Source organism: Pteronotus mesoamericanus, unplaced genomic scaffold, assembly GCF_021234165.1.
Source record: "Pteronotus mesoamericanus isolate MK-2021 breed Mesoamerican mustached bat unplaced genomic scaffold, CSHL_Meso_final contig_33, whole genome shotgun sequence".
NCBI classification, from domain to species: Eukaryota; Metazoa; Chordata; class Mammalia; order Chiroptera; family Mormoopidae; genus Pteronotus; species Pteronotus mesoamericanus.
This window is the reverse complement of record NW_026555135.1, coordinates 12,454,548-12,470,571: the sequence shown is the minus strand read 5'-3', so window position 1 is coordinate 12,470,571 and position 16,024 is coordinate 12,454,548. Positions and strand designations below refer to the sequence as shown.

General features: G+C 34.7%; 1 protein-coding gene across 2 annotated transcripts in view; it reads right to left on the bottom strand.

Moving 5' to 3' along the window:
• Positions 1 to 16,024, bottom strand: part of EED (embryonic ectoderm development) — a 33,354-nt gene that overhangs the window by 10,522 nt on the left and 6,808 nt on the right. For both annotated transcript variants that reach the window (XM_054576392.1, XM_054576393.1), the window contains exons 2-8: positions 15,273 to 15,425; positions 12,765 to 12,857; positions 9,613 to 9,678; positions 8,163 to 8,288; positions 7,287 to 7,368; positions 4,439 to 4,530; positions 2,584 to 2,717 (exon numbers count right to left, since the gene is read on the bottom strand). In XM_054576392.1, coding sequence (XP_054432367.1) covers positions 2,584 to 2,717; positions 4,439 to 4,530; positions 7,287 to 7,368; positions 8,163 to 8,288; positions 9,613 to 9,678; positions 12,765 to 12,857; positions 15,273 to 15,425 — 746 coding nt within the window. The remainder of the gene's footprint in view (positions 1 to 2,583; positions 2,718 to 4,438; positions 4,531 to 7,286; positions 7,369 to 8,162; positions 8,289 to 9,612; positions 9,679 to 12,764; positions 12,858 to 15,272; positions 15,426 to 16,024) is intronic.

Sequence of the window (16,024 nt, the reverse complement as noted above, 5' to 3'; positions counted from 1 at the left end):
CTATGAAATTTCATTTATAAAAACTGGAACTTCTGGGGTATAGGGGGATAAATGGTAATGGAAAAAATACAATTAAAAAAAAAATGCAGCTTCCTACCTTCCTATATACTATATATAGGCCAAATTTAATCAATTCTGGCTATCTAACCAATGATAAGCAAAGACATCTGTTTACAGAACTAAAAGTTTTTCACAGTAAATACCTATTCAATCCTTTAATATTAGTCTATGAAAGTCAACACATCTGAATTATTTCAAAAGATAGTCATTTTTCTAGGAACAATGATATCATTCCAAAGGCTGCTAAAATTATTACATGAGAGTCCTGACTTGAGCAACCATTTCTGAAAATGGTTATTGACAGGAATTTGACATTTATTAGTTAGGACTTTTCCTGTATTTAGGGGGGGAAAAAAGTATGGTGTCATTTTTTCCCTTTAAAATGTTTGTGTGAAACCCTGGCCAGGTAGCTCAGTCGGTTAAAGCAGCAATAGGCCAAGGTTGCGATTCAATCCCCTGTCAGGGCACATACAAGAATCAACCAATGAATGCATAAATAAGTGGAACAACAAGTCGATATTGCTCTAGCTCCCTTCATCTCTCTCTCAAAAAAGAAAGTTTGCATGAAGACCATAAACTAGAAGTTGATACCAATTCTATAGTTAATTAAAAGTATACCCAACATTTCTTATGTAATGATTCACTTTTTGTGCTGAAATAACTGTAGAAGATTTATATGCCATGAATTATGTCTTGGCAAGTCACAGGTCCTCTCTTTACTTTTCTCACATATGTAAAAAGGGATTTTGGGCTGATTCATTTCTAACATTCCTTCCAATACAAATTCTGGGATCTTTTCTTTATGAAAACATTAAAATGTTATTAATAATCTGATGTAAGTTCTTAGCTCTGCTCTAATTGTTAATTGTTTTTAAATCAAATACATATTATAATCTATCGTTAAACTTCTGAAGACCAATATAACTCACGATTATTTTCTGTAAATTGTGAAATATAATTTCTATTTAATCCAGAGTTCCAATATTAAAACATAAATTTGGTATTGTACTAACTCTTGGGTGTTTTAAAACAGAAATCTGAAAGTTGTATAAACCCTTAGAGCCACTGAGGTTTGATGAATGTTAGTGCACTGAAATGTTTACTCATGACTACGAATTTAACCAACAATCCATTAATAGTCTGGCTTGGTAACCAGAAAATAAATTCTAGCTCTTTGCTTAAAAAGAAAAAAAAAAAAAAAAAAAAGGGCAACAAAGCTAACATACAAACATATGACAGTTAAAGTGAAAGTGTTAGCATTTCAAAAATATATTAAGAATGCTGTGGCTGGGTGGCTCAGTTGGTTAGAGCATATTCCGATATACCACAGTTGCTGGTTTAATCCCTGGTCAGGGGACATATAAGAATCAACCAATGAATGCATAACTAAGTGGAATAACAAATCAATGTCTCTCTCTCCCTCTCTCTCTAAAAATAAACACATTTAAAAATGTAAATATATACACAGGGTCTGGCACAAATAACTCCCCTTCATTATTACAAAATCTTTTTTTACACAATCATAAGCATGTAATTCTGTAACATAATATCATCACACTTAAGTGCACCATATGACATTTTAGGTGAAATTTTCAAATTAAAACCATTAATTATTACACCTGTATTATTACCTTACCAACCACACTTAAGTAGGCGTTACTTCTGCCAGACTCTGTGTGTATGTGTACACACATATATAAAAATATATATTTTTTCTATATATATATATAGATACATATCTATATATATATATATAATTGCATTATATAGCAAAGTGCCCACCTCTTAGTCCCATTGGAGAAAGGCCCTCACTTTTGAATTTTCTCCATTTAGTGAAACAAGTGGCAGTCAAAAGGAAGCATTTTATTATCATGAATTAAAACTAAGAATCCCACTTAAAAAACCTGGCTGGTGTGGCTCAGTGGATTTGGTGCCGGCCTGCACACCAAAACGTCACCAGTTTGATTCCCAATCAGGGCACATGACTGGATTGCAGGCCAGGTCCCCACTTGGTGGGGCATGTGAGAGGCAACTGATAGACATTATCTCTTGCACATTTAGATTTCTCCCCCTCTTTCTCCCTCCCTTCCTCTCTCTCTAAAAATAAATAAATACTTTAAAAAATAAAATTAAAGATTTACTGTCTTGAATTAAATTTTACACTGTTGACTAATAATGCTAATAACATTCTAAAGGGTCCTTTGCTCTATTCCACAATTACGTTAAGAGACTTAAAATTTTTATAAATTAAAAGGCCCACCATATGCATACCTCAATAAAAATAAATGAAATGTGCTACAAAGTTAAAGAAAACACAATTTAAAGAGGATTTTGAAAAAATGAACCACAAATAAATTAGATTAAAATCAGTGAAGTTATGGTATGTAGATTATTTTAAAAAAAGGGGCTCCTCAACTCAGTGTTGGGGACTTTCGAAAAAGTAAAAGTAAATAACAATTTTTGAAAAAGTAAAACTATTCAATAACATGAGAATAATACTTGTTTTAAATGTCACAATGTTACCTGTTAGTTTTATTTGGGTTATAATCATAAGATTCCTTAATTGCATTAATCATTCTCTTTGAATTAATCCTCCAAAGTTTAAGAGAGTGATCCATACCACAGGACATTATTTTTTCACCCAAAAGATCATAATCCTGTATGTAAAACAAAAAAACTTAAGTTAACTATTTAAATTATTTTTCTAATTATCTACTCAATTTTCACCTGATGCACAGTATTGTGAAAACTGTATTTCAAACCACAACACTAACATTTTGGGATTCATCTACATATGAAATAAGAGTTTTTTACTGCTTTCAAGATTTAGTTTTACATGATTTGTCACCATCATAGTAAATGAGTTTATACAACAGGAAAGACAAAAAAGCTGTATTTCATTTTATCTGTCAATGAACTTTAAAGTATTTCCTTTGCTTGATTTTGAAGATAAATTGAGTAATGAGGTATGACACAAAAACCTGAGTAGTTGTATTTCTTTTCTTTGTCCAACCCTAATCAAGCAATGAAACTGACATCTGTATGTGAAGCTCTGAGTCCTTGAACTGAAATTTCATCTATACATTTAAAGTCAAAAACTTCAGTTATACGGATCTTAAGAGTTCATTTTTTAAAAATTCCTAAAAGAAAATAACATGTTTATAATGTTACTTACAAAATTTTTAATATGCATCTAACAGATGATCTATTATAACAACCCTATTTCCACCTTATTTCATGGATAAGACACGGTGGCACAGATATGTTATTTAATTTAGTGCATGGTACACACGTTAACGAAAATTTCACACATTTGTCTCTCTAATACTGAATTCTGTATTATACAGAAGAAATAGACTGTCACCTGATCTTGTTTTAAGAAAAACAAAAACAAAAAAAAGGAACAGTATATGGTGATGGAAGATGACGACTTTGGATGGTGGAACACACAATACAATATACAGATTATGTATTACGGAATTGTACACCTGAAATCTATATAATTTTATTAATTAACGAATTCACAAGATGGCTGCTACTACTTTTCCTAATTACCTCACTTGTCAACAGCAACAAGGCACTGTTAGAGCCAGTAGCTCTAATTTTAAATTCTTAATAAAGAATGGTAATCTTGGCTTTTTCACATATAAAGCCAAATGAAGAACGCTACTTCAACTTTTAGAAAAGCCAATTTGCGGGGTTTCTTAAGGTAGGAATGATTCCCACAAAAGCATACAAGCTGCAACTACAGGAATATTTATTACTTCCAAATAAAAGGCTACACTATTTAAAATATGGTGCCCCTTTATGTAGTTTAATGAAAAAAACAAAACAAAACAAAACTGAACATCTGTAAAACTACGAAATGATTAAATTATAAATGAAAGATATGTAAAGCTAGTATCAAAATCTGAAACCTAATTAAAAACACTTATAAGGTAACACCATGCCATCAACAAGAGTTATCTAAAACTCAGTATGAGCACAATAAAACACATCCTGCAAATGAAAGATGAAATTTCTTAATTGCTAATTAATTTAACCTTTTCCTTTAAAACTGAGAAACAGCAAAACAAAAGTTAACTCAGTGATTTTAAATCAATAAAAGAAAAAAAGCAAGTTCATAGTATTCTTCCATAAGACCCATGCACAGGTATAAAACAGTGCATGAGTACAGGTAAAATACAAAGAACCTTATTTGCTTTATTCCTTCACCTGTAAGATAAAAACCTTGAATGTCACAAGTAAATGGCATGCCTGCCAGCAGGCTATATGAAAAGAAACCATATGCTTTATGCTAAGGAAAGAGTTGGGGTTTGGGTGAGATTGTTCACAACTATGTGCACCTGAAAGTCACTGCCTGCAGCTTTCAACTTACAGCACTTAGAACTTCATCTCTGTGCCCTTCGACACCTCCAAATATTGCCACCAGAGTGTCCGTTTGGATATTCCATAATCGTAAAGCATGATCTAGTGTAGACAGAACAAAATTAAGATAAATTTTTATCATTCATTTACTGTGGACTTACAAAACCTCTTTAAAGAAGTTAAAGGTACGAGTTTGGACTTAACGCAAATGAAGATGACTTTTTCTATTATCACTTAAAATATTCACATCACATATACAATTAGCTAGGTATCAGCCCACACTTTCAAGAAAAGAAGTATCTGTGGTCTTAAAAATATTTTTAACTTATTAATTTCCTTTAAATAATACCTTACCTTGATATAGATACATTGTAAGATAAGAAAATACATAGGGATTTGATGGAAGTTTTACATTATGCCACAGAACAAGACATTAACTTTGCCCTCCCCCATATCCATTTATGTATTAAAAAGACTGAGTAGATTTATAAGATTTCTACAGTAAGTCCAAAAACAATCAAAATCTACATATATGACAATTTTATAGTATTATAGACCTTTTAAAAATTATAACCATATGGGGTGGTGAACACACAGCAGTGTACAGAATGTTTCATGGAATTGTGTACCTGAAACCAGTATAAATTTGTTTTCCAGTGTTACCCCAATAAAAATCAATAAAAACTGCAAAAAAGTAAAATTCTTTACTAAAGACCTCAAAAAACTGGTAACATGACAGTTGGCATTCTATTTCTTGCAAATCTAAATAAAGCATACTGATAGTGAGAAAAAAATAAAAATAAAGTTGTAACTAATTCAAGCAATCTCATTTTCTATTTTAATAACAAAATAGGGTACAGCAATAAAAAATATAAATCATATGGTGTGCCTGAATGTGATAGTTATGTTACAAAATTACATGCTTATGATTTTGTAATAAAAATCATAAAACCCATAAACAAGGGGTATTACTTCTGCTGGACCTTGTATTACACACTAGCTTCAATGCACACATTACACTGTACAATGTACAAATTATACTAATTACAATGTACTTATTACTAATTGTTTTATACATACTGTGCTAATACCTTATAATACACACTGTGTTAGTATGTAGTGGAATTTAACACTGCCATAAAAATGATTTGATTCCAATCATTTACAAATTTTTACATAGGCATTTGTTACATACACCACCCTGGCCCCCACCCCCAAGAATGGTAACTCTGTTTAACTATTTAGGAACTACCAGACTATTTTTCAATGTGGCTACAGTTTACATTCCAACCAGTAATATGGGGGAGGAGGGTTATCTCCACATCCTAGCCAACACACTTTATTGTGTTACAGGTATTCTAGCAGGTGTTTTTGATCTGTATTTCCTTAACGATTAATGAGATACTGAATGCCTTTTCCTGTGCTCACCAGACATACGTGCATGTTCTTTGGAAAGATGTCATTCAAAACTTTTACCCTTTTTTTAGTTTGAATGTCTTATTACTGTTGAACTGTAACAGCCCTTATTAGATAAATGATTTAGAAATAATTTCTCCTACTCTGTCATTTGTTCTTTCACTTTTGTGATGGTATTGTGTGCAGCAAAATTCCTATTCATTTGAAAAGCTGTTTGATGAAAGTGCTCTTACTGACACAATGGGGGAAGAGCAGGGTTACAATAAAAGTTATAATGGTTAAAAAGTTACAATAGTTAATACAAATAAGGTATTATGGCCTCTATCACTTGTAAAATAACACCTGACCCCAATTAATATTATCAAGAAAGTTATCAGGCCCAAACCACGGTGGCTCAGTGGGTTGGCATCTTGCAAAGGGAAAGGCTGGCAGTTCAATTCCAGGTCAGGGCACATGCCTGGTTTGAGAGCCATGTGCAAGAGGCAGCTGACCAATGCTTCCCTCCCTTCCTCTCTCTCTAAAGATAAATAAAATCTTTAAAAAAAATAGTTTATCAGTGTTTAGGTGTCAATTTCCAAAAACAAACAATTTCCTAAGAGTTTTAATTTGAACAGACTGGGGAGGAGGGGTTATATATTTGACAAGTCTTTTGGAAATTAAACAAGGCCTTGGCCCTGTAGTTCAGTTGGTTAGATTGAACCTGCAACCATATATCAAGGTTGCAGGTTCAATCCCTGGTCGGGGTACACACAAGAATCAACTGATGAGTGCATCAATAAGTGGAACAACAAATTGATGTTTCTCTCTGCCCCCCTTCCCCTCTCTAAAATCAATCATTAAAAATTAAAAATAAAGAAAAGAAACTTGTCTAGAGTAATAATTTAGAAGTAAAAGAGAAAGGATAATCAGGAACAGAATGTAGCAGTAACAACCCAAACCATTCCAAAGAGCTCAGAAAAAATTAAGAAGCCTGTCTGAACCAGAACAAATTTATAATGCTGATAAAGGTATACAGAGAAAGGCAATGATAAAACAAGTATGAAAAATATATCAAAGAGCTTATGCTGCATAACTTTGCTTTTTAAGAAATTCTATAAAGAATCCATTATAAAACAAAAGTTTTTATATATAAAGGCAACATGTATTTTCAGATGCATTATTTCTTATATTACTGCAGAGAGTGATAGTTGCAAATCTATCTTGAAAATGCAATATAGTAAATAAGGGTAACATAAACTAATCCCCAGTACCAATTATTTTATTTCTACCTAATTTAACAGTGTATTTCATGGTCCCTTTTCCCAATTCTTGGTTTGGGGATGCTAATATAGCCTGTAATTTTTTTTTTCCTAGTAAAACTTACTGTTATAAATTACTTTTATACATGGCCTTTTTTTCCTTCGAAGTTTGTCCCTTACAAAATAATAATTTCCTTCTCTTACCTTTACTGACTGAAAGGAGAAGATTTGGATCTCTTGGGTGGAATTTCAGCTCATTGATCGCATTTCCATGGCCAACATAGTGCTACAATAAATTGAAAACATATCAACTTTCATATAAAAATAAATTCTATTGTAAAATATTTAATCTGTGAGTAAATGTTTGCTAAGAAAAATAACTATAAATTGTTTTTCATTAATCTTAGGAGAATGAAAAAATAGTTTCACTTATAGTAGTGGTTCTCAACCTTGGTTGCATATTAAATCACCCAAAAAACTTGAAGAAAAAAAAGGTGCTCAAGTCCCACATGCTGATAGTCTAATTCGATTGGATTAGCAAAGGCAAGGCAAAGATTTAAAAGATTCTCAGGTAATTCTGTGTCCTTGCAGTAAAAAAATCTTTTAAAGTGATATGTAAAACTTAGTATCAACTTCCAACATTTCAACCCTAGTTAAGGTGGCTTGAAAAATGGACTCACACTTCTGTTATTCACTTAGAGCTTCTCAGAATAAGGCAAGGCAGAAGGAAAGAAAATAATGCAAATAGCCCTGGCCAGGTAGCTCAGATATTAGAGCATCACCAGATTCGCCAAGGTTGTGGGTTCGATCCCTGGTCAAAGCACATACAAGAATCAACCAATGAATGCATAAATAAGTGAAACAGTAAATCAATGTTTCTCTCTCTTTCTCTCCCCTTCCCTCCCTTCCTCTCTCAAACAAATTTTTTAAATGATGACTTGTCTAAATGATGCAATAAGCAAAATACAACCAAATTAGAAATTGTAGGCATTAATTCTTTTAGTTTTAAATTCAACATGACAAGTTTTCTCAGATGTGCATTTGAAAGCAAGCAGATCTACAATTTACCAGAAAACCCACCTTTATGCACTGCATTGTTATGGGATTTATTATCCTGATTATGCCTCTAGATCCAGCCACAGCCAGCAGAGGATGGCTTGTATTGCTGTCATATGTCCATGCACAAGTATAAAAGTTTTCATCAGCCTACAAAATGCTGGTTAAGAAATATAATTTGCTTTTGATAAGTAAACACATCAACGATTACAATACATGGAATCCTCCAAAGAACTGCTAAAGTTTTGACATGTAAGTTCTTACTATTCTTTATACTACCAGATTTAAGCAATGGTGACTTTTAGGTTTAAAATCTGTGATCAAACAAAACCAGTCCTTCCACTAAACTTTGATCACTATGTAGCTGTTTGCCTAACTGTTTTTAAAACAGCTAGACAGTATGTCTAAAGGATTGGCATGGCTGTATCCAAATAAAATCTGATTTACAAAAGCGGGTGGGTGGTCCATTATCTTAATTAAAAAACAAAAAACAAAACAAACAGATGGCCAGACCCAGGGGTTATACTTTGCAGACTTTTGCTCTATGACACTACTTCTAACTATGTGCCTCTAGACAAAGACCATTATTCAGTTTTCCACTTTTTCCTGTGTCAGACCTTCCCAATGTGGCTACAGGTCACTTCTTTCCTTATCATCCAGGGAAGACTGAAAATCTTGTCTTGTTCACTAAGTTTTCAAATAGATCTATCTATTTGAAACATCTTATCATCAAGCTTTTCTATCTAACCCTTTGGCTTTAAAAAAAGTTTTCTTATGAACCCATGTTTTGCATTATTTTGTTTCCTAAACAAACTGGACATGTGTGTTTTTTTCCCTGTAGGCTTTGTGGATCAAATACTTGGTAGGACTTCCAGTCCTAGCTTCTGATCAACCCAAATTCATCTATATAACTACCCTGAAATGATAACATTCTAAGCAAGGTAAAAACAAACGAAACCACACACAAAAAAACAGAAGCATGCCCACACCTTTCCCTGTGCCCTCTTCTCCCCTCCAAGTGTGTTACCTTTGGCTTTCCCTTTCTTAAGGGCCAAGGGCCCTTCTGCTTCTGTAACTTGTTTCCTGAGCCTATACAACCCAGCTGGCTCACTTCTACTGCCTCTGTAACCTTCTAAATAAACTTTCTTATAATCTGAAAACAAAACAAAACAACAACAAAAAGAAGGTTTTAGCTACTCTCTTATCATTTGTCTACTACTGCATTTCCAACACTCACCTCTAGCCACCCATACCATCCTCTCTCTTATCTACCCCACAATGCATTTCTAGAGATTAGGAAAACTAGATACCTAGATACCAGAAATTTCTTAGTTGGTAGTAAAGGAACAGCACCGGTTAAGGTTAAGAAAGAATAATATAACTTTAGGGAACTAATTAATTTAGAAAAGGTTCAGTGTACTTATGAAAAGTCAATTTCTTTACCCAAAGATATGGAAAACTCAGGAAAGGATACATCAGCATCCACATAGGACTGCAATAGCCGGATTTCTCCTTGTGAGTGACATTCATATAAGGTAACCTAATGAAAACAAAACACAGTAAATTTTATCTCAAACACAGAAACGCATTCTTTAGCTTTTAAACATATTTTAGTCACAGTTGTATATTTAAGATACTACGAAAACTACTGTTTTAAAATAGCTCCTTTAAGCCCTGACTAGTATGACTCAGTTGGTTGGGCACAATCCTGTAAAGCAAAAGGATGCCTGGTCAGGGCACCGGCCTACATTGTGGGTTCAATTCTTGCTCAGGGCATGTATACGAGGCAACCGACTGATGTTTCTCTCCCTCCGTTTTTCCTTCCTTTCCCCTCCCTCTTAAAAAAAGAAAAAGAAAAAAGAAAATAGCTCCTTTAATATAAGGAAAACATTATAAAGTCTAAGGTATTACATAATTTCCAGAATATATTATTAAAATACTAACTCCCTGTTAGCAAGTTAATTTTGAGAACAGAATATCAACACCAAGAAAAAACATTGTGGGCTAGTGTCTCTCTCCATACCATGCCCCTCTCCTTTCTTGGAAAGCAAATAAAATCTTTACACTTTGTTCTCTTTGTGAATTCTTTCACAGCCCTGTCACCAACTACCCTATCATTTTGGTGGTCCATATGGGGACATTCTCTATTTCTCCCTCTCCTCTGGCCTCCTGAGACTTGGAACTAGAGGAGCAGTGGGCAGCGGAAGCTGGACCCAGGCTAACCCCTTAACCCTGTCTCTGTGAGGTTTAGGTTTAGGAAGGAAGGTTCTAATCCTTCTCTTGTCTCTCTGGACTCTGTGTCTCTCGGGACCCTGAGGACAGCCTCCTCCTTGTCCATCTTCATGGCCAGAGGTCAGACTGGAAATTACTGGAAACAAAAACAGAACTAACCACTAACTGTTCCCTGCAGCCACAGGCAGAAGATAACAGTGGAACTAACTGCAGCCTCCTGTTACAATAGCCCAACAGCCCAGGGGTCACACAACAGCAACCTCCACCCTTTTTTAATCCAATTATAATCCAATACAAGCTCAAAGCTCCAACCCCTCAATGCTGGTGTATCTCTTCACACCATGCCCCCCTCCTTTCTTGGAGTGAATATAAACATTACTCTCTACAAAACAAACAAACAAAAAAAAACACTTTATGAACCAATGTCACCCCAATAAATTCAATTTAAAAAAAAGAGAAAACAAATACAGGTGTATAGAGGTGGATCTGAACAAAAACCATCTCCATCTGTTTCCTTTCATGCTCTCACCTTTGACCAACCTCAATGTCCTTAGTAAGCATATGAAAGCTTTCTAGTTAATGATTATCTGTGTTCCCTAAAATGTGACCCTAATACTTTTGTTAGTAGTGGTCAGGATGAATAACAAACGTGACAGTATTGACCACCAGAAGTATGGGCCCAGGCACTATTGCATTCTTTGTCCCTGTCTTGTCAATCAATAGTACCTGAGTTGTATTATAAAAACAGTACAGGAACAGGAGTCTTTAGCAGAAAATTGTGCAAAACTGGGCAGTCTGTCTACTCCAGCCCAATCTTCCCACAAGTAAATTACCCTATAATAAATTCCATTTTATTCTATTAATTCTGCATCCTCTTTTGGTCTGAAGATAGCTTCCAATTACAGTAGCCATTAGACAGTAAGTAACTGCATTAAAAAAGCACCACACTACGTTAAAAAAAAAATCACATTCTCTTAGTTGTTTTTTCTTTTTAAAGATTTTATTTATTTACTTTTTTAGAGAGAGGGGAAGGGAAGGAGAAAGAGAGGGAGAGAAACATCAACGTGTGAGATACATGGTTGCCTCTTGCACGTTCCCAACACAGGCATGTGCCCTCACTGAGAATCGAACCAGTGACCTTTCGTTTTGCAGGCCAGCGCTCAATCCACTGAGCCACACCAGCCAGGGCTACATTCTTTTATTTCTTTAAGAAGATTAGCACAATACTAAAAAAGCATAAAATTTTATTTTACTCAACTAAAATAACTTACAGAACATTTCTCAGATTCACCTCATTTTCCCTCTTGAGCTGAAGGTGAGCAGCGTGACTTGTATTTGTCAGTCCATATCCAACTAGTCCATTCCCTTCATCTTTCTTTTCTGAACACACCAACCTATTTCTATATTATTCCTCTTGACTCCTACTACAGTACTGATGAATACCCAGAACGTTGCCTAATAAAAACTTAGAACGATTTCCCCCTGAAGTGACTTCAATTTACTGTAAAACTCCTGAGACCCTGTAGAAAGCACTAGGGAGCACCCTGTTTTCCACTCACTTAGAAGTAAATTAAATGAATGAATAAATCTTTACAATCCACATGTTAAGTCCCTGGTTCAACTAAAAAGTTAAATAATGATTTACATTAAAAACGTGCCTAGCACCCTGACGAGTGTGGCTCAGTTGGCTGGGCATCGCACTGCAAAGCAATGGGTCTCTGGTTCAGTTCCCGGTCAGGTCAGGGCACACGCCTGGGTTATGAGTCCAGTCCCAGTTTGGGGCACGTGCAAGAGGCAGCCGATCAATGTTTCTCTCCCTCTTTTTCTCCCTCTCTTCTCCTCCTCTCTCTAAAAATAAATAAATAAAATCCTAAAAAACAAAAAAAAGTAAATGCACAGCACTACTTAGGAAAAAAGTGCCCAGCATTGTTTTTTCATGCGCTTTTCTCAGTTCAAGATACTCAAAAATAAAAACAAATCAAATGTTTACTGCAAACAATTAAAATACTTTCAACAACTATTATGTATATTCAGTCATGAATTCTAGGTTTAATTAGACAACATTTAGAGAGCTTCATTTTGAAGAAAGGAATAATAATGTCTAACTAGCTATATAAAATTTATCTCAAAATCATGACACTTAGGTCCTGGTCAGGGAGGTGAGCTGGTTACAGCGTCTTCTCAATATGCCAAGGTTGCAGGTTCAATTTCCAGTCAGAGCACATACAAGAATCAACCAATGAATGCATATATAAAGTGGATGTTTTCCTCTCTCTCTAAAATCAATATAATTTTTTTTAAATGTACCCTTTAAAATAAATTACACTTATTATTTAACACCAGAATCTAGTGTAATAGTCTAACCAAATGCCAAACAGATCCCTTAATACTCACTCTGTTGCTTCCCACAGTTGCAAACACTAGTGGATCCCCTTCTTTACTGTGCCAGTTAAACTGAACTCCAAACAATGGTTGATTATGATCTTCCTATAATCATGAAATAAGAAAAATATATTTTAGAAACCAAAAAATGGTAGTAAACTGATCATTCCCCTTATATTTTTCTTAAATGGAAGCCACTACTTTCTGATATAACACATAAATGGACTTTTGACTGTAAAAAAAATATCCATTTGTCTAGTTTTCACATTTTAAAATATTGGTATATGATAAAATTTATAACAGACTTTAACCAGAAGTTAAGTAGTAAGCACTGATCTATAAAAATATTTTGGTATTTGCCTTCTATTTTCTTACATCCAACCATATTTTTCTATATCAAAACAACAGGATAATTGTGGCAGATGCATTTCTCAGGACTTAAGGACACAATTTATTTTTCTGAAACTGGAAACTAACAAGTGACCTAAGGATGAGTTGCTACAGCTTTTCTAGTAGTCACTAAACTTATATTGGGTTTAATTTTTCCCTTGTAAAATGAAGCCTATCAGATTCACTTAAATCACTACTTTCCATGAGTGCTATAGAAAAAATTTTAAATAACCTTAAATTTGGGTGCTAAAAGAAAAAAATCCCATCCTGGCTAGTGTGGATCAGTGGACGGATGGAGTACCGGCCTGCAATCTGAAAGGTCGCCCTTTTGATTCCCAGCCAGGGCACATGCAAGAGACAACTGGCATCTTGATCATCTCTTGCACATGGATGTTTCTCTTCCTTTTCCCCCTCTCCCCCCCCCCCCCGCCGCCTCTAAAAATAAATAAAGTCTTAAAAAACAAAGAGAAAAAAATCCCAGATTTTGTAATAAACAAGTTTAGTAATTGAACAGTGGGGGCCAGGGAAGACCATGGACTACACCTTCAGTTACCAGGGGGCTGGCAATAAAGAGGTGTATAAACAACAAGTACTCACTTTTGTTCACAAAGTTATTTTTCAGTCTCAGGATTTTATTGGCAATCTCTTAGCATTTAATAGTAACTTTCACAGTCACTTAAAGGCACCGTTTTCACTTTTAAAGTCTAACAACTTTTATTTCTTACCCTTTGAAAAGTCACAGCTTTAAGCTTTGAAATATTTAATTGAAATATTTAACCGATGCTTAAAGCAACCTTCCATACATACTGTCTAAAAATACGTTGATATAGTATTAACATGAAACCGTAACGGACACTTCACCCTTCTAAAAAATATATACTGAGATTTATCTCCCACCTTTAAGAGAGTATAATTTGACAAACACCAAACAATGAATTGTGCTACAAATAATCTGCACATAGTTGCTTATGCTTTCTGAAGACTTTATCTGAAGGTATTCTTAGATATTTAGAAAAGATTTTAACTTACATATATGTAAGATAATGTAATGCATATTTCTGCTCAGCATAAGGACAATAACCCCAAATTTAAAACAAAAATGAATATATGTAAAGAAAAAGATTTTAAATAAATACCAGTAATCCCTTTTATAAATGAGGAAGCAGTATTTTAAATAACTCCAACTACTTTTTTCCTACAAATACTGAAGTCAAAAATATTTTAAAGACCCTGGCTGGGTAGGTCAGTTGGTTAGAGCATCATCCAGATAAGCCAAGGTCGTAGGTTTGATCCCAGGTCAAGGATCGAGAAGCAACAATCAATGCATAAATACATGAACAACAGCCCTGACTGGTGTGGCTCAGTGGAATGGATATACAGCAAACCAAAAGGTCGTGGTTCTATTCTCAGTTAGGGCACATGTGGGGGTTGTGGGCCAGGTCGCTGGCTGGATGCCTGGGAGGGACAACAGGTCAATAGATTGATGTTCCTCTCCCTCTCTCTCGCTCCCTTTCCCTCTTTCTAAAAAATAAAATCTTTAACAAAAAAACTGGAACAACAAATTGGGTTTCTCTTTCCCTTCCTCTCTCTAAAATCAATAAATAATTAAAAAATAATTTTAAAAAAATTTATACCTTTTTCTTAAAAAAAAAAAAAAAATTATAAATAAAAGATAAGCCCTGGCTGGTGTGGCTCAGTGGACTGAGCACCGGCCTGCAAACCAAAAGCTCGCCCGTTAAGATTCCCAGTCAGGCCACATGCCTCGGCCAGATCCCCATTTGGGGGCATGTGAAAAACAACACAGCAATTGATGTGTCTTGCACATAAAAACTAAGGCACTCGTTTCCATTTATGTTGGCTCAAAGTTAATGAGTTCTTTTTAGTAACAGGTACCTGCAAGTGGCTTGTGTTTTTATCCATTTAAGACAAAACAAAAAATGCTAAACAAATGAGGAACGGATTATAATGACTATGCAGTATGCAGTCTGCACTATAAAGTCAAAATTTCAAAGTACTGTAATTTAAAAATGTTTTCAACCTGACAGTATCTTGGGCATAAAAACATTACCACTAAGAAATAATTCTGCAGCCCATTATTCAGCCAACAGGATATGTATTTTTGCACATTACCTTAAGACTATTTACACATTTAAAAGAATATTTGCATTTCTTTGACTTCCATTTTCCCTTCCCCCAACTTTTTCTTCCAGGCGCATTTGGCGTGTTTGTAGGTGTATCAGGACGTTCAGCATTTGTACCACTTTCTATACTGACAGCATCATCCTGCAGGCAAAATTAGAAAAAATTACATGGAACAGCCATACTGTACTTCAGCAGCAAATGACCTTTTTTAGTGGGCAGCTACTGAAGAAATAATTAATTAATTCTGCAAGTAATGGAAAATTTTATTCCTATCTCCAAAGGAAAACAACAAACCAGCAACACATTATGATTTATGGGTATTTGATTTTAAAAAAAGCTCATCAGAAAAAACAGTAACGGTAACACTGTCTTTAACAACACACTGGTCCTTTTTAGCTCTCATAGAAGGTACTGTTAGAGAAGAAGTGAAAGAGAAGCTGCCCTGGCTGGTGTAGTTCTGTGGACTGAGCATTAGCCAGTGAATGGTAAGATCACTGGTTCGATTCCTGGTCAGGGCACATGCCTGGGTTCCAGGTCAGGTCCCCATTTGCGGGCGTGCAAGAGGCAACTGGATGGTGTTTCTCTCCCTCTCTTTCTCTCTCCCTCCCCTCTCACTAAAAAGAAATAAAAACTTCCAAAAACTAAAAATAAAAAATACGATAGTATAAGAGAGGCTAAGAAAACAAATAGAAAGAGAACTAAATACAAGAAAAACAACAAGAAAGAGAGCCTAAGAAATC